Source organism: Podarcis erhardii (genome assembly GCF_964252035.2).
Source record: "Podarcis erhardii genome assembly, chromosome: 1".
Taxonomy (NCBI): Eukaryota; Metazoa; Chordata; class Lepidosauria; order Squamata; family Lacertidae; genus Podarcis; species Podarcis erhardii.
Window position 1 is genome coordinate 98,670,576 of NC_138497.1, and position 18,861 is coordinate 98,689,436.

The following is an 18,861-nucleotide window of genomic DNA, read 5'->3' on the forward strand; positions in this document are numbered from 1 at the left end:
GCCTCACTTACCTGGCAGAAATCTCATTGAATTCAATAGGACTTAATTCTGAATAGACACAGTTAGGATTGTGCTGTCAAGATAAGCAGCTGAGCAAAGCAGCAGATTACAAGGACAAACCTCATGGTGCAATTAGGAAGCTAGAGGTTACAGCAGTACTGATATTTTAAAAAGCATATTCTGCTATTCCACCACTGTACTTGTCATATATGAGAAGATGGTTAAGGGCTAAACTGGTGCATTTCTTTCTGTATTAACCACTAATACAGTTTGGGGAACAATCATTAATTTTTATTGGTCTATCACTGTCAAATGCAATTTTACATTCCAAATCTTGTACTAAGAAAGTACAAAAGTTTTAAATCCAAAACTTTAAAATGCCAAAGATGTAGTAGAGATGCGTCTGCATGTATAATGTTGCCTTTCTCAACATTTATCTGCCATGATAACTCCAGTATCTAGCCTTAGAAAAAGCTAGGTGATTGGTTTAGAACAATCCCACTAAAAGTCAACCTATTAGTTTATTAAGGTGCATGATTAATTAGTTTGATGAACTACACATAAACTACACATCTGAATTATTTGAGCTTCATAATTTCACAAAAAAATTGGTAATATCAGATCCATACTTTAAAGCTACAGATTTTCTTTTCATTTGACTTCTTTCCTTGGCTTGCTTTGCTGTTCTCTGAAAAGAAGAGAATAGTTAGATAAAATGCATTTCATATCAACATATACTGGACAGAGAAACTGGCACTGATTACAGCATCTTGATTAGACTGCAAATGTTGATTGGTGTGGTAACTTTTAAGATGGTCTAACATATATTGTCTACCTGAATTACAGAACTGCATTGCATCTAAAGTAAATAACCTTTGGAGTGCAGTTATCTGCTTGGCAAATGAGAGAATTTGCCAACTTTTAAGAATTAAGGAAATGCGAAAGAATAACTGGTAGAGAAACTGACTACAGGGCAAAGAATAAATAGGTCTAAGGATAATGTTTGACCAAACTGCTGGAGGCAGTGGAAGACAGGAGTGCCTGGCATGCTCTGGTCCATGGGGTCATGAAGAGTCGGACACGACTAAACAACAACAACATGCATAATGTTGAATGGTTGTTTCAGAGTATTCTGTACTCACCTCCTTGTGGCAAACCGTACACAATGTTTGAAGATTTTCCAGGGAACACTGTCCTCCTCCACCATAAACTGGCTTTATATGATCCACTTGCCAGAACTGACCTTCAGTTGGGTTCTGTATAATTTCATTTAACTGCAATTAGATAGGACATTAGATAAGCTACTAAGCCTTTACCAATTAGGAACGAGCTTGTACATACCTTTCTACCTCCTCTCATGATGTGGCTTAATCCAGGCATAGGCAAACTCAGCCCGCCAGTTGTTTTGCAAGTACAATTCCCACCATCCCTGACCACTGGTCCTGTTAGCTAGGGATGATGGGAGTTGTAGTCCCAAAACATCTGGAGGGCCGAGTTTGCCTATGCCTGGTGTTAAGGTACCAAGGGGTTGCTCAAGAGCAAGTAGGCAAATGCCTCCCTGCTCGGCTGTGAAGCCTTGCTTTTGATGCCAAAATAAACTTTCTCTGTGCAGAGTGCCACTCTCCCGTGGCTGGCTCATTCACTGGCAGAATCTGTGAGTGGGCGGTCCTTAAACCTTCCCCAGCAGAATAGTTTATTGATGCCCAATCTGCGCCTCCCCTCTAAGCGCGGAAGCCTACTGCGCAGGGAGGGCGTGGGTAACGGAGGACCTCTCTCCTCCCCGCTTTGCCCAGGCAAGGTGTCCTGGCACCGCCTCGCCTCCTCCAAGCCCTGAAGCTCCTCTCCACTGGAGGCGTGGTTACTCTCCTCCACTGAGGAGGTGCTGCTTCCCATGATCTTTGGGGGTTCTCTGTAATCCATCTGGCTTTCCCCCTCTCGCCCCTGAGCCGATGGCAGTTCCCTGACACCTGGCTTAATCAAACACTTACTGGTTAGTCAAACCAATCTGCCATAACATCCAAACAACAATTACAATCCTAGTTGAAGGAATCACAAAAACTACAGTTTGCCAGTTCAGATGTAATGCCAAACTGTGGTTCTGTTAATCTAAAGCCATGAGGAAAAATGATGGCTCATAGACACACACAGCTTGTTCACAATCCTCCAGAAGATCTGAACATGGACTTCTAAATGTAGCTAGTACACACATCCTCACTACCAGATTATCAATATGTATTGGAGGGGAAAAAATCATACCCCAACTCTTGGTTCTATGAACATGAAATAGGGTGTCATCTAACTAAAGTTGTTCAAAATGTTAATGGTTTTAGATACATATGTAAAGAGCAAAAGGTAAATAAATATACATGTGATGGCTATTGGACCAGGTCTGTTGTTCTTAGATTAGAGAAGAGGAAGTTGACAAGTTATTATAAAGCTAGTGTTAAGATCAAGTGATACTCTTTAACACCTTTTGAAATTTAGCCTTTTAGGTTCTTGGAAATAGTGTTAAACCACAGTTTAAACAATTGTAACAACAAACAGTGTCTTCACAGTGTAGTTTGCTGGCAGAATACAGGTTACAGAATACAGAATACAGAATACAGGCTGGGTTTGCGTGCTGATAGTTGGACTATGCAAATACTGGCTTTGACAGGCTTCAAGAGCCATAAGCCTTCATCTTCTAAAGGAAGATGTGATTTTATAACATAACATGCTCACAAACTTAACTTTTACTTGCAGAAAGTGAGGCCTGCAGCTCAGCACTGAATGCAAGTCTCCCTATTGGCAGGAATCTTTACAGCTATGGCTTAAGATTCTTCCTTTGAAGTTGAATCACCTGATGTCATATGTGAGTTGACAGACAGGTGGGTGATCCCACCCACCTGTTCAAAGTAGCTTGGATCCAGTTCCTTATTCCTGATTGGTAACTGACTAAATCCAACAGCACATTTTACCTGAGCCAAAGGAAGCTTGGACATCCAAGAGCTCTCCAGAAGATTTTTACGGTGATTCTTTGGGGCATCTCTGACACAAAGGTAGAGTTCCTGGGCATTCAGACAACACTTCTGACAAACCCCATGTTCTATCTCAAATACTTTAGTTCTCAAGTAGCTTTGGCTAGTGCGAAATAAGAAGTTATCTTGACACTTATGAGAACAAAACCGTGTGTCACAGGCAGTTGAGGTGGACTTCCGGTCAATCTGGACTGCTGGCATTTGGCAGCTAAGACAAAGTGGATTTCCTTCATTATCTACAGCTTGTAAGTAGTCTTTGCCTAAGGTGGGCTCCTCAACAGAATCAACCTGACTAGAGCCTGATATGAGGGCTGGGCAGTTCCCATCTTCTGAAGCCAACCTAAAGATAAAACAGGTCAGTTATTTTGGTACAAGAACAATTTCCCCATTTTGTTTTTTTATTTTAAAGAATTTGTAACCCACCATTAAGTTTTCAGGGCACTTTCCATATTTAAATTTCAATTATACAATATAAGGGGGTGGGGAAGAAGTCGAAGAAACTTAACATAACCAGAGTTAAAAGCCTGGGAAAATAAAAAGGTCATCCCGCACTGAAGACATAAAAAATGCTGCCAGGTAAGTCTCTCTGGTAATGCTCAGGCATTACAAGCAAGAATGTGCTCTCTCAGTTGCCATCTGCTTCATCTTAAGATAGGGAAGCTAACCAGAGGATCTTTGAAGGTGACAAATGGTACAGGCACATATAGGTGTAGGCATTCCTTCAGGTCCACGTTGTGTACGCTTTGAAGGTAAGGATCAGCACTTCAGAAACAGACCAGAAATCAATAGAGCTCTTTAAGCACCAGCAAGCATAAGGGTCAAAACTCTGGGATGTATCCAGTCTCAAATAGTCACTCCAATTAATGCATGAAAGTGTTAGGACCATAGAGTAAGCTGTCCTGCTAGGTCACACCCACTCACCTTGGGAGGAAGGGCTATCAAACTCTCTGATCTCTCACTTTATACCATGTGAACCCTACCAGTAAGGATGTCTGGGCTGGTTGCTCCAAGCCTAGACCATGTGGCTTTAGCAAGACAGCTTTGTGTTTCTATACAAACAATTTAGAAACATTTACACCTTGGAACTAACCTAGCCTGTCTTTTCTTGCTGCTGTATGGAAGAGCACATGAATCTAACCTTTGAGAAGTTTGTAAGTAAACCATCTTTTAACTTGCCAAACGTGGTCTCTTTCTAAGCTAAGGGAAGTGGGAACTTGAACCTTTAAAATATCCCCTTCTAACAGCTTATATTTCCATGCTTTGCTGCATGTTTTGTGATTTTAAATCCCTGCTGGGGCTCTATCACTAAAGAGTACTAGCCCCAAACATGGATCTTAGGCACACAAGGAATTCTCTTTTTATTATACCACTAAAGTATTTTCCTTTTAACCAAAATACTAATTAAAACCACCAAAAACTCTGTAGTAGAATGTCTGCTTTGGATGCACAAACTCCCAGATTCAATTCCTGGCATCTTCAGGTAGGGCTGGAGGAGACTTCTCTCTCCGAAGTGCCAGAGAGCTGCTTCCAGTCAATGTCAAAATTACTGGCCAAGAGGACCAATTACCTGTCTCAGCATAAGCAGTTTTATATGTCCTTCATGATACGCTCCTGGCAAACAATCCCAGTTATTAACTTTGCAATTGCTGGGCTGTCTTCAAAGACAGCTCCATTAACAACACATTGCAGTAATTTAGCCTGGAGGTTACCAGGGCATAGATAACCATCACAAACCTCTCTGTCTAGGAGGGGCTACAGCAACTGTACTCGGCTGTAGAAAGATGCTTCAAGTTACAGATGCCGCTGGAGCTTCAAGTAATAGCTAGGTCTGTAAGCACCCTCATGTTGCAGATATCTATTTTAAGGGGAGCACAGTGCCATTCAGAACCCCACCACCCACCAAAAGTACTTCCATTTTGCTTGGTTTCAGCTTCAATTTATTGGCCCTCATCCTACACTAAAGGGCTCATTTAACTTTTCCACCACTTCATCTGCAAAGACAACTACCACCATCCCTGGTCATTGGTGACGCTCGCTGGGGCTAATGGCAGTTGTAATAGGAAATTACTTTAATGTGTTTGGTTAGATAAAGATTGGTTTTGATTAACAAAGGTGCCCAGCTGTCAAGAACTGACTTAATAGTTTGAAAATGAGGGACATGGGGCTTTCTCCAATGTTGCCATTTCTTTTGCACATTAGACCTGAGCAAAGGAACGTCCTCTAGCCTGCATCCCCCCCCAATGCACTCCAAAAAAGCTGTATGGAGAGCCTCTAGATCAGGGATAGGGGAGGAAGTTTCACTGCATTAGCAGATGCAACCTACTGAAATCAGTGTTACCTTGCATACTTGAAACTTACTTTGTAGAATTGTTGTCCTTTTCCCCAGCAGAGGCAGTGTGGGCATTTAAGGCAACTGGTTTTTTTTTAGTAACTGTACGAACACTGCCCCCAATACTGTCAGCCTTCTTTAGTGAAGCTTTCGCTACATCCTCTTTTGTTATGTACCTAGAAACATAGGAAAAATTTCTTTGTTACTCTGTGGGTCAACGCAAAACACTGAGATGCAGAATTCTTGAGGAAATTCCCCTCTCAAGGTAATCCCTGTTTTCCACATGCAATCTGTAAAACACTCATTTCCAGCAGCTTTCTCTGTTCTATTTTAAATAAGATCCATTATTACATTGATATGAAAACTATCATCAGGGTGATGAATTACTTAATTTTCTATTGTAATAACATAGGGATTCATGAGTTCTGAATCCTTTGGCATTGTTTTTGCTAAACCTATTTCTCTCACTGTTCCCCACATTTTATCATGCAAAAGAGCCTACTATATCAAACCAACTCGGTTAAAACTAGTTTGTAATTTAAGTCATGTTTGCATCATTAAGGTGATTTATTTCCCATCCCTCTACCGGAGTGAAAAAGAGGCTGTTAGCACACACCGTTTGGTACTGCTGAGCTTGGCTTGTTGTTTTGACAACAGCTCTTCAGCAGCAAGAATGGGGCTAGAAAATAGCTGGCCACTTTTCCTGATAATTCTCTGCTTCATGGCTGTTAGACCACTCCATTCTCTTACAAACCTCAGTATCTGGAGGAGAAAATACAAAACATAATAAAGTCTGATACCTGTAAGCTCTTGCTCTTTGAGAGTTCTTCACACACTGTATTCCAGAAGACATATTTAATGCTGGCTTGCAATATATTTTTTAAAGTATCTTTATGGAGCACAAATATAATAAAATACACAGAGAATGCATACAAGACAACTCACAAAAGTACAGGCCCATACTAGTGTGATGCTTGAGACTGAATGTTATCTACAAACTTCTCTAAATTAGGAGTGTATAGGGCATGCAGCAGAAACAAGAAATTTTGCCAAATCCTCCCCCTGCTCTCATTTTGAGGCCCCTCTCAAGCAGCTGTGTGCTCCACTTGCCAGCAAAACAAGCACAGCAGCAAAGAAGACCCAACATTTCTTTTCCCATCCTCACATTTTCAAAAAGTTCCTCAAGCAGCTGCCTGCTGCCTGTTCGGCAGCAAAATGAGTGACAGACAATTCCCATGCTTCTTCCCCCACCCCAATCTCAAGTAGCTGCTTGCCAATTGATCTAGGTGGCTGGCAGGCAGCAAAATAAAACAAATAAAGCAGCAAATAGGTGGAACCTGTACATCTTGTCATAACTGTATTTCCATACTAGAAAATACTTAACCTGTTGAATTTGTGCTTGTCATACAGCTGTTAAAGGCACAAGAATCCTTTTCTCCCGACAGCAACTGAACAAAAGCCTAAGCTTCTATCCTGTATTCAACTACCTGGTATTAAGCCCTATTAAACACAAAGAAACTTACTTTTGAGTAGACATGTATACCACTGTACTGAAAGTTAGCTAGAAGCTAAATGGCACCTTAAACCTAGGTTATGGGCACAACAATGTGTCTAGGCGTGCTTTTTTATAACAAGAATACAAAGCTGAAAATGAATGAACTGCAGCTAAAATATTATGTTCATTTTTCACATGGTCTAGTCCTTCCCCTGGCCACCTCTAATATTCTTAAGAGGGTCTATTCTCCAGTCTCTGAGTAGCTGGAAGTGCAGAATGTGCCTAGAACAGCGGGAGTTTAGAACACTGACCCCCACCCCACCCCACCCCACCATAGCCCTGTTTTGTACCCATCTTGATGCGTTTTCCTGGCTGGAATGTGTTAACAGTTTAAAACCAAAATGAACAGGAACAAAAGTTAATTCTTAATGTTATTTGCATGCACCCTGTGCAGTCTTACTGTTTTATTTTTAAACCCTTTCTCTACCCATTATATTGCAGTGCTAAAGTATTATTTTTCTAAAAAAATGACTGATGACTGACAATGGAATTGAGTTCCTAATTCTGCAGATGGGCAATTTAATTATGCACTTGAGTATATGCACAGACAAGGGAAGTGTGATATTCCCTTCCCCCAAGTAACACATTCCACTAAAAAAAGCAATTAAGATCTGTATATGCCTAGCTAATAATTGAAAACCTGACACCAAGGCAGAACATTTTGTTACTTAAATGGAAAACTGCAAGCATACACCCTGGGCATTATTTATAACTGCAGCAATTGATCTTACCAATGAACGGTTCTGTTTTTGTTGAAAGCACACTGGTAAATCTTCCCAGTTATCCAATTTTATATCCAGCGGAATGAAGTTACAATTCAGGGGCTCCCCATCCTAGATGGATCAAATAAATGTTTTTAAGTCTCCTAAATCAGGAAGGTATTTGGTTATCTGAAGGTTTCAAGGAAGTTGGTGATTTCCCTACCATAATTTTATCTTCAATTACTCATCAGAACTGCTTCTTACAATAAACCAACAACAAAATTCATGGACCTATCATTTGCCTCACTGCAGTTGCACTGCCAACATTCTAGTTTGCTGATACCTTAGCCCTGAGCAGTAGAAATGTTTATGAACCATCCCATGACATCAAAGATGATGAGACAATGAGAGATGGTCCTACAGCATAAGACAATTTTAACCTACTCTAGGATGTACTGATTATTTTTCATTTCTACAGAAAAGAAGCCTACTTTAAACCACATTAAATATATTACACACACACACACACACACACACAGAGAGAGAGAGAGAGAGAGAGAGAGAGAGAGAGAGAGAAGAACCCAACAACAGGCCAACAACAAACAAGTTATTTGTCGTGTGTTTTCCCCATCGTTAGGACAGAAGCTCACAATACAACAGTGAATGCAATGACTTGGATCTAACAGGGACCAGCATGACCGTAAAGGCAATTTTGCTTTCATGGGATATGTCACCAATTTCTCCCAATCCTATCCTCTCATGGTGTCTCTTTGATTTCTGCCAAATCCCCCTTCTGCATTCAAAAGAATATGGTAGTCTTTGCTGGTTTGATGCCTTGATTATTTGCAGGTGCGGGGTGCGTTACTTCACGACTTCCCCTTGCTTCATGACGAATTCCCCAGGCTTACAACTTGTCACGGAGCAAGGGGAAGCCGTGAAGCAACGCGTCCCACTCCTGCAAATAAACAAGGCATCAAACCAGCAAAGACTTTACCATGTTCTTCTGAATGCAGTTTTGAGTTGTGTTATATAGCAAATACTGCCAATCCCCCTTCCCGTCACAACTTCCCACGCTGCATGCCCTTTCAGGGGTTCCTTCAGTCCTTAGGAATGTCTTTTGGGAGAGAACAGCAGGCTACAGAAGGGAGAAAAGGGCAGGAACCATTGCATAATCTTCCAGGTTGGATTGAAGCAAACAACAGCAGCAGCACCCTACCACTGTGTAGATGTGAATTCTGTCTGTGTTCCTACTTGCACAGAACTTCAGGCCAGAATATGCTGGGAATGATTCCGAGTCTTCTGTATGCTCTATAAATAAAGGTGAAATGACTTTCATCAAAACTCATTCCCCTTTCTTCTCCTTAGGGCAGACTAGACAATATAGCACAGGCATGCTCTACCCAATGAGCAGGAAAGCTCTCACTCCTCCTCCACCACCAGTTTCTGTCAAGCTTTAGTTTTTATGAACCAGCATGGCAATCTCGTGGCATAATTGCTTTTGTGTAAGACAGTTGTGCCAAACAGAAGTGTGACATGAAACACTGGCATAGCAGGGTCTCGAGGCAACTTGTGCTAGGTCCAAGTCTCAGCAGTGGCCTTTGGGAGTGAGGGTGTGGGCAAATGGACCCTTGATTGGTTTTCTATATTAAACAGCAGAGTGTTTCGTGGCACATTTTTTTAACTTTGTCTCACTCTGCTAAACGTAAGTAAGCTTTACTTGTTTACAAAAATTTTCCTTAAAGAAGCACATATTAAAAACGTTGTTCATAACATGCCCAAATTGCTAGAATACAAACCACAATTCTGTAAAGAATCCCCAAATCTACTGGGAGCAACTGCTTCACCATCTCTGAACTCTCTCAAGGCTTTTTTCATGTGCAGAATTATTTGTGATCTCTGAGATGTATATATAAGGCGTTGTGGGTGGTATTCAACATACTGAAATTAATGGACTTAACTTAGTCATCTTTATCAATATCACTGGGTCTACTCTGAACAAAACTTAGTTAAATACCCCTCTTTGATACCACTTCTGGGGCTTTTGCAAATATTCTGCATGTACTGATCCCCATAGCATGATAATACACAATAAAATGACATGCTCACCACAAGGTAACTATGCTCCAGAAGGAAATCAGTTTTCCTTACCCACTCTGAGCTCTTGCTCACAACAGTTTGATTGCTCATTTATGTCTTCCTTCGTTCCACTGGACATCCCAGTCAGTGGTTGCTCTAGGATATTTCTCCGGCAACTTTTATGGGCTGTCCCTCCTGCATCAATAAGGTTTATAATCTCTTGGGCTGCGCTTTCTTCCCCAATCCCCGGAGAAACAGAATTGCTGATCTGGCTTTCGTTCTTTATACCTATACATGTTTAAAAAACAAACACCACAAAAACAGTAGTTAACCCTCTCTTACACACAGGTCGATAGGTAACAGCAAAGCCTACAGCGCATTCCTAGCAAAGTCCACTAGTTAGCTCTTAAAAGAAGAGTTGCCAACACAACCAATTATATAGACAGTTCTCCATAGAGAAGGCAGGCCATAGCTTGTGCCTGCTGACTCTTTCCCTCCTAGTACAGAGTGGCATTAGACAGGATAATGCTATACAGCCACCCAATGCAGAAAAAACTTTTATGTCTGGTTGCTGCCTCATGATTGGCAACTCATTGCATAGGCTTCATGAACAGCAACCTTGGCTTTGATCCTAATGTGTGCGAAAGCTTCATTCTTGAAATGAAGACCTTCTCCCCTCTTTCCCACTGTTAGTCCATCAGAAACCTGCTCCAGAGTATTTGGAGAGAAGAATTAGATACAGGAGATGGTATGGGATAAGGGCTGCAGCAGGAAGAGGGAGACTGGGAGCCATCATGAAGTCTTCTTGTACAGGCTGAAATGCTGTTCTGACTGTGCAGGGAGGGGAGAGCTTTGGATCCAGGCCCTAATACCAAAAAAGAAATTCAATCTGGGGGACAGAGAATTCTGCAGCTGCAACAGTAAAGTGTGGTAGATTTGGCAGCCCTGTTTGGGAGGTTCAAACAGAGGTAGGAAGGCAATGAGCTTCTCTGTGTGCAAGGTGGACATATGGCAAACACATGCAGATAAAATCCAAACTTTAAAAAATGAACAAAACCTTATACAAATTGAATTTTGGATTTAGGGATGTTAGGTATCTTTTCTAAATATAAAATGCCATATATCCTTTCAAAGTCAATCTCCAGTAAAATGACCTATCTTATAATAAGGTAATTGAGATAGGTACAGTGCATTGTCTGACCAAGAATAGTAATAAAACACACACGTTTCATGGACTTGTGGAAAGAAGTGTTATTTCCTGAAGAGGACTGGGAAAAGTAAGGTGCCAAGGAAATTGAATTTCTACTACAAAGCATTACATTTACACCATGGTAATATCAGAGGCACCCATTGCCACTGAATGTATGGCATGTTATACTTTATAGGCAAAGTGAAGTTTTTGGAAGCTTTTCCTGAAAATTTTAAGAAAAAAAGTCACTCAAGTTTTTCTTCCAGTACTTCATATTTTTAAGCATTCTTTTGTGCCATTTTTAAAAATGGCTTTTTTTAAAAAGAAAGGAGATCTTAATTGGCGCATGGGGCTTACTTACTGTTCTTTCTCCAAGGAGATTCACACATTTCACAATAAGGCAGCAGTGAATTATTATTGAAAGTGCAGAGGCTGCAGCGCCAGGTTGCCTCAGAAGGGCATCCTTTGCTTGAATTAGGTAATGGTGTGCCAAAACCTTGTGTGGTTTCTTCTGTAACGGGAAGGTTTGTTTTTCCAAATGAAGAGTTCCTCCTTTTCTCAGGAGAGCTCTTTGGAGTCGATGGCAGTAAAGCTCTTGGTCTCTTTGCTTCTCTACAAAGCAAATCCTTCTCAATGAGTTCCTCAGAGTCCAAAGAACCACCATTTGCCTGGTCCATTTCAATGGAGGCTTGAGAAGAAGCTGGACTGAAGCTTGAAGCCTTATCACAAGATGGAGTTTTTCGCTTTTTTTCAGCATTTGGTTTTGGTGAAAGGAAGGCACGAATATCATGCTGCTTTTCCTTTTCAAACTAGGGCAGATAATAAAACAACCATTACATCTCTTTCATTGCAAACTATTGTCTCAATCTTCCATTTCTTAATTTATTAACCTTTCCAACTGCAGCGTTTCCCCAATAGGTAGTCTTTTAATACAGCAAATTTTAAGTGGAAAAACTTGACATATCAAGAAAATATTAGGACCAATATTCCAATCTGGTGGATTCTAGACTACTTCCTAACCTATTGTTGTGTTATTATTTCTGGTAAGCTGTCAGTGCAACACTCAAAAAAGTTTATGTTCTGTCTTGCTAAGATATAGCTTCCCATGAAAGACACATTATCAGGTATGCGTTAAATGTATTAATTTAGTTTATGAATTTTATTAATTTGATTCATGCTACTGAGCAAGTCGGATGCTACATGGGAGATCAGCAAGGTACAACACCAGTTTCAACTGCTGCAGTGAAGCCAATGGTTGAAGCCTAGTGTCATGATAAAATCATGAGATTGGCATGGTATTCAACTACATTTTACTCATAGCAGCCACGCAGAAATCAATAAACATAAGTTAGGCCCATTAAGGTCAATGGGTGTACTCTGAGTAAAACTTATTGCAAAGGCAGAAAAGCTTTTTCAGTCCAACGACAGCATTATGCTGGGGGCCCATGCCAGTGGTAGGTGGGAGCAAAAGTGGCCTGAGCAGTAAATGTGGCTTACCTTTATAGCGTAGACTACACTCCAGCTACACAAAAACCAGAGCTTTCACCCACCACCAAGACAAGTAAAAGACATTGCCACTTGAGGAGGGGCAGGACCAGTGAGAGGTATGGCCTACTGAGAGTCCTGAGGGACATGTAAAGAAATCCTGAGGCCTGAGCTTCCCAACCTCGAGTTTATTATGACGGCAACAGGCCTAGCCCCCCCCCCCCCGAGGTCTTCTGTTGCCCTTCACCTGCTCTGGTACATCTTCAAGGTGTTTGGAAGGTTTCAGTGTGATTTTTGGATTAATTACAGCTTCTTGAGTCATCAAAACCTGACAAACATTGGGTAAATGTAACATTTTTGTTTGTTTGGAATAAGCCAGCTTTCAGCCACGGTTTATAAAAATTGTTTGTTTCAACAAACCTCAGTTAAGATGAATACAGTGGTACCTCAGGTTACATACACTTCAGGTTACAGACTCCGCTAACCCAGAAATAGTGCTTCAGGATAAGTACAGAAATCGTGCTCTGGCGGCGCGGCGGCAGCAGGAGGCCCCATTAGCTAAAGTGGTGCTTCAGGTTAAGAACAGTTCCAGGTTAAGTACGGACCTCCGGAACGAATTAAGTACTTAACCTGAGGTACCACTGTAATAGCTTGGATGACATACTAAGATATGGTTAAACAAAAGGTGAAAGTGAAAGCTTCTAATTGTGGTTGCATGGAAGAGAGGAGAGGCATGGTGCTTGTTCCAGAATGGTAGCCAATAGCCCCATCCCAGCCAAAGTCCAGAGTTATTTTTGCAGTTTACAAACGGTTCTTACTTGACTCATAGGCTAAATAGATCTTCACAATACTGTAACTGCATGCAAATGATTAATGTTCTCAGCTTGGTCAAAGGAATCACACAGTCAAAAACATATTAACTTTAATTGCCATTTTGGTTATTATAACACAGTTGGAGTCATGTTAAATTGCTTTGGATTTGCATGCCATCTTGGGTCTCAGAACCTGAAACCTAAGAACAAATCTCCCCCTTCTTGTATTATGCTTAAATGAACCACCTAACTGCAAAGCCATTTCTGCATATTAAAGCAAAAGGTTATATGTATCCAATCTGGCAGGGTATGCACATGCAGCCTTTCTGTATTTAAGATTAACCGAAGTGCCTTATAAAGCCACAGGCTAATTGATGTATCATACAGACAACATATTGAGTACTCAAATTAGTCTGGCACAGAGCAGTGAACTGCTCTGCAGTCATTCCAAGGGTATTATCCATATTTACAATGAGGCTACTGCTTGAAGAAGTGGATTTTGGCTGTACCAAATCTGTTGAGGATCCTTTTCGGGTATGATATACTGATAAATGGCAGTAGGGTGCACTACATTTGCTGCACAGTAGTATCCAGTGACCTGGCAAAATCCCAGGTGAGTTAGCACCATCATAAATCCATAGGTTTTAAAAAACAACCAACAACCCTAAAAAGTATGAAATGAATGTATTCACACAGAAGTTATAGCAAACTCCTAGTCAGTTCACAAACTGTTGATGAGATTTTGGAATCAAATTACAATAGCTGATATTAACTGAAGGAACAACTTCCAAACACTCATACAACCACTCACCAAATTATTTTGGCAGGCAGCTATATTACGAAGCAGAGATCAGAAGCAACATTTCACAAGTGAAACAAGCAAATTTTCTTTACTAAAAAAAAATTATGAAGGGCGGTATTCAGCTAAGTTTTACTGAGAATAGATCTGCTGAAATGAATGAAGTTAATACCTCAAGGGACCATTTCTCTCCATATGAACCAACCTGGACCCTGTGATCATCATCAGAGGCCATTATCTGCCCCCTCCATGAGGGTTCTGGAAGGTGGCCATATGAGGACAGGCCTTTTCTGTGGGGGCTCCTCATTTGTGGAATTCTCTCCCTAGGGCGGCTCTCCTGGCACCTTCATTACCTATCTTTAGGCACCAGGTGAGAACATCCCTCATTTCCTAGGCTTTAGACTAATGAAACAATCCTTGGCCTTTTAAACAGTCTGTGTATGGGTTTTTTATTGCTTTGTTTGCTACTGTGTTATGTATTTTTTGTGTTTTTATACTGTGCCCTGGGATCCTCGGACGAATAGCAGAATGTAAATTTAATAAATAAGTACATAAAAATGAAGAATGAACTTAACTTAGTCACAGTCATTAATTTCAATGGGTCTATACGCTAAATAAAACTTAATTGACTGCCACACTAAGTATGACTGTGGCAGTAATCTTGAAATTACTATTTTGTGCGCGTATGTATCTCTAATTGGTGCCCTAGCATCCATGGAAGTGATCCGATTCATGTACTCACTTCTGATTCATGTACTCAATTCTCCCTCCCTCCCACAGATCAGCTCCTTTCAGACAAAGAGAGAGAGAGAACAAAAAAGAAAGGGCACACACAAATGCACTTCATTTTTCCAAAGGATTTGTGTAAAAGCCAGACCCAGTATGATTAATCTGAGCCTTGAAATGCATAGAGTTCAAACAGGAAGTGGGAAAGAGCACCATTTTCAAATTCCTCCTTCAGCGTTTTGTATTTTGCAAGGGAGAAAAAGGGGGTGTGGGTCTCCAAGGCTTTGTAGACACTGGGGGATATTCGAAGCTTACGATGGTGCCACGTTGGCAATATCTGTACCGTATTAGCAGATGTCTCTGCAAGATCAAAAGCATTTTGACAAGTGCATGGGTACCAATTGGATAGTATCCATACAGACTGACATACGTTCAGGCGCAAAATAAGCAAATAAATGGTTGCAATTAAACTAAAATAAAGGGCATGTATAATCAATAAGATGTGAAAGTGATTATTGGCAATGGAAGTCCCAGGTGGGTTTCATGGTTTCGGGTCATTTGAATAGAATGAAGATGGACAGACTATTTGAATACAGCTAATAAAAGTTTAAATTGTCCAATTTGCTTTTTGATTAAAAACAACAACAACAATCAAACTGCGAAACAACCCAGACTTGTCCAACAAGAGAATATAGGTACATATAGGATGTCCTGTGAATCTCAGGTACTAACATGCCTGCAAACCAAAGCAGGAAGTCTAAGTATGTAGTCCTGGCAAAATGGCAATTCAAATTACATCTCATGTGGATGCCCAGACTTCAGAAATACGTGAACATGTTAAGCACCACACACGATCTCTTTTTGTACTTAAAGGTAAGGGGACCCCTGACCATCAGGTCCAGTCACGGACGACTCTGGGGTTGCGGCGCTCATCTCGCTTTATTGGCCAAGGGAGCCGGTGTACAGCTTCCGGGTCATGTGGGCAGCATGACTAAGCTGCTTCTGGCGAACCAGAGCAGCGCACAGAAACGCCGTTTACCTTCCCGCCGTAGCGGTACCTATTTATCTACTTGCACTTTGATGCGCTTTTGAACTGCTAGGTTGGCAGGAGCTGGGACCGAGCAATGGGAGCTCACCCTGTCGCGGGGATTCAAACCGCCAACCTTCTGATCGGCAAGCCCTAGGCTCTGTGGTTTAACCCACAGCGCCACCCGCGTCTTTTTGTACTTACGTGAGTGAATAAAACTTCATTCTTTATCTCATTTAGATTTTCATTTGGGATCCATGCTTCAGCAAAATTCAAGAAATTCCACTTCTCTTTGTCACCTTCTTGCGCCTGCAGTTTTTCTTTCTTGCCATTTAGTGCGGTCCCAGTAACACTGGCCTGCAGACAGAAAGATTAAAAACGGTTTCACACTTGACAACATAACTTCATCCCATGCTTGTCTAGGGTGGTGCATAGGGTTGGGGCACAGTAGTTTATGAGTCCAGAAACTATTCTTTCCTACCCCAAACCAATGAACTTGCTAAGCCTCTTCTAATGCCAGAGCAGGGGCAGCAGTAGGCAGCCCCTTTGTCTCAGAAGCAAAATCAATTCTACTTCTGGATGGAAAAAATCAATTGAGAAACGATCTGTTCCATCAGGCAGGAGAGAAAAAAACTGAGGGGACTGAGCCTGCCTCCCAGAGTCCTTTGCTCTCCTGCCTCTGTCACGTGACGAGGGTTGCTACTCAACCCATTTGGTTCATCAGCAAAAGCCTAAAATAAACAATTACAGTGGTACCTCGGGTTACATACGCTTCAGGTTACATACACTTCAGGTTACAGACTCCGCTAACCCAGAAATAGTGCTTCAGGTTAAGAACTTTGCTCCAGGATGAGAACAGAAATCGTGCTCCGGTGGCGCGGCAGCAGTAGGAGGCCCCATCAGCTAAAGTGGTGCTTCAGGTTAAGAACGGTTTCAGGTTAAGTACGGACCTCCGAAACGAATTAAGTACTTAACCTGAGGTACCACTGTACATTTTCAAAGGTAAAGATTCCAACCAGACTGCATGCCCTATGCCCCCTGGTTATGTAGACTAAATAAATTGTATTACAACAAATAACATGTCTTAAAATAAATAGTATTTTATTATTTACTACCATTTATCTTACTGCCATTGGCCATGCTTGCTTGGGGGCGATGGGCGTTGCCCATGGCCAAGTAGTTGAGCAACATCTGGAGGGTCAAAGGTACCCCACACCTGCTTTAAGTTTACCTGAGGGAATCCTGTTGTGGATTTCTCTGCCATCTGAAGTACAGGGCAGATGGCTACAAGGCTGACAGCCTTCCCAGTATTTATGGTGCTCTGTACACAAGAAGGAGTAGCAGGACTAGCTCACGTTCCAGGTTTTAGAAGGCTTCCAGACACTGTGCTTTAGAAGTCCTTCTGTCAGTCATAAACAGATCAAAGGGGAGCACAGGCTATAGATAATATCTGTTGCCAACTTGTTGAAATGGGCTTTTGTAAAGTGAATTTTAGCAAGCATCACTGACTATGTGTTTTAGTGGTGATATTTATATGGTAGTTTTAAAACTGAACCACTTCAGAAGTATATGCATAGAAGCAAGGTATAAATAGGTAAAAAATGAGAAGCAAAATTTCATTTAAACCTATTGTGTGTACCGGTACCTCTAAGAAGTGTCATGTGTCTCTTCTGCCTTCTCTGTTGAGTCAGGTTTACGGATATAAAACTACTTGTCAGTCTTATATTCTTCTTAATGGTTCAGTTCATCTTGTTTTCAAATTCATCTTTTAGTCATCAAAGCTAGATTTTTGGCTTTACTTCCCACATGCTACCCAATATATTTAGACCTAAAATGGTTTTGAGGAAGTTCTAGCTTTGGTACTAATGCTTTATAAACACACAAACTTTATTAACAGGACATTCTCAACTGTCTTACCTGTTCGTTTGTTTTTTAAAAACCTGCTTAAAAAATACACACAAACTCTGCTTAATTCTGTAGCCAAAGGAATTTTAAATTCTATCATTTATTGACCTTTTCTTCGGATACAGAGTCATGCCTCCTCCCAAGAACCAAAAGTCACATGAAGTGATTAGGGTAGGGGACAATCCAGGAAATAGGGTTGTTAGGTGTATGTGCACTCACAATGTAAGGAAGGTACTATAGTCGGTATCTTAGAGCCGTGCTTTGGACAGTGAGGTCTGCCAACGTTTAAGTGGGAAAACATACCTTGCGATTCAACATTCCCCACATAAGAGGGTCCAGCGTCCCATTTGCGACAAGGTAATGGATATTCACAGAACTGCACTGTCCAATCCGATGCGCCCTGTCTTCGGCTTGCTTTATGTGCCCAGGGTCCCAGTATAGTTCAGCAAAAACCACATGAGTGGCAGCAGTAAAGGTTAATCCCTACAAATAAAGACAAAAAAGAAGGCTCCAGCTTGGAAAGCAGAATCGACTAAAGGGAATGCTTTTGCCAGAGAGTCCTCATGTAATGCCTTGGGCTCAGAAGGCTCAGTTAAGTCTGAAAATGGTTAGCCAACATGGTTTAAGGAACTATGACAAATTACATTTCCAGTTACTGCTGGCGCCCACTGCCTGCCTGGGTTTAGGAACTCCCAACTTGGGGCCCACCTCCCACCTTGCACTCCTCCCTTCCAGCAAAACCTTGCCACAGCCTGACACTAAGGTCTCTTTAAGTTTCAGGTAGATCATATGGAAGGAAAGGCGTAACTTCCTCCCACCCTTGCTTTCTCTCCTGCCATCTCCCACCGCTTTCGGACTCACCCTTTCCCTGCAAATACTAAACCATCACTGTTTGGGCTCACTGACATCTCACTTCTCATCCCTCCTCTGAACTTCTCCCTTCTCTTCTCAACAGCCTTCAGTAGTAATCATGGATTTTTCTTTTGTTCTACCTTATCAATAAAACCGGCTTCTGGAAATCCTCTTATCTCAGTTGCTCCATCCTGAGTACCTTATGCAGGCACCCTGCTACTTAGACTGACGTCCTTAAATTAAGCATGTATATTTTTTTGTAAATGCACTCGTTTCTGGGCTAGCTGTGCCAGACTCACAGCAGCCTGTCATCTGGCACAAGAGAGCCAGGGCCACAGCAGGGACAGTCCCTCTTATGCTTGAGCTAAATTCCCCCCAGTCATGTGGG

The 18,861-nt window shown here is 41.5% G+C and overlaps 1 protein-coding gene across 4 annotated transcripts in view; it reads right to left on the reverse strand.

The window, feature by feature from the left end:
• Positions 1-269: 269 nt before the first annotated feature.
• Positions 270-18,861, reverse strand: part of ZRANB3 (zinc finger RANBP2-type containing 3) — a 43,063-nt gene continuing 24,471 nt past the window's right edge. For all 4 annotated transcript variants that reach the window (XM_081871117.1, XM_081871115.1, XM_081871118.1 and 1 more), the window contains exons 11-21: positions 17,925-18,104; positions 15,921-16,073; positions 11,229-11,676; positions 9,751-9,966; positions 8,819-8,910; positions 7,633-7,734; positions 5,963-6,108; positions 5,376-5,522; positions 2,958-3,357; positions 1,143-1,274; positions 270-688 (exon numbers count right to left, since the gene is read on the reverse strand). In XM_081871117.1, the coding sequence (XP_081727243.1) occupies positions 590-688; positions 1,143-1,274; positions 2,958-3,357; positions 5,376-5,522; positions 5,963-6,108; positions 7,633-7,734; positions 8,819-8,910; positions 9,751-9,966; positions 11,229-11,676; positions 15,921-16,073; positions 17,925-18,104 (2,115 nt within the window). In that variant the 3' untranslated portion in view covers positions 270-589. The remainder of the gene's footprint in view (positions 689-1,142; positions 1,275-2,957; positions 3,358-5,375; positions 5,523-5,962; positions 6,109-7,632; positions 7,735-8,818; positions 8,911-9,750; positions 9,967-11,228; positions 11,677-15,920; positions 16,074-17,924; positions 18,105-18,861) is intronic.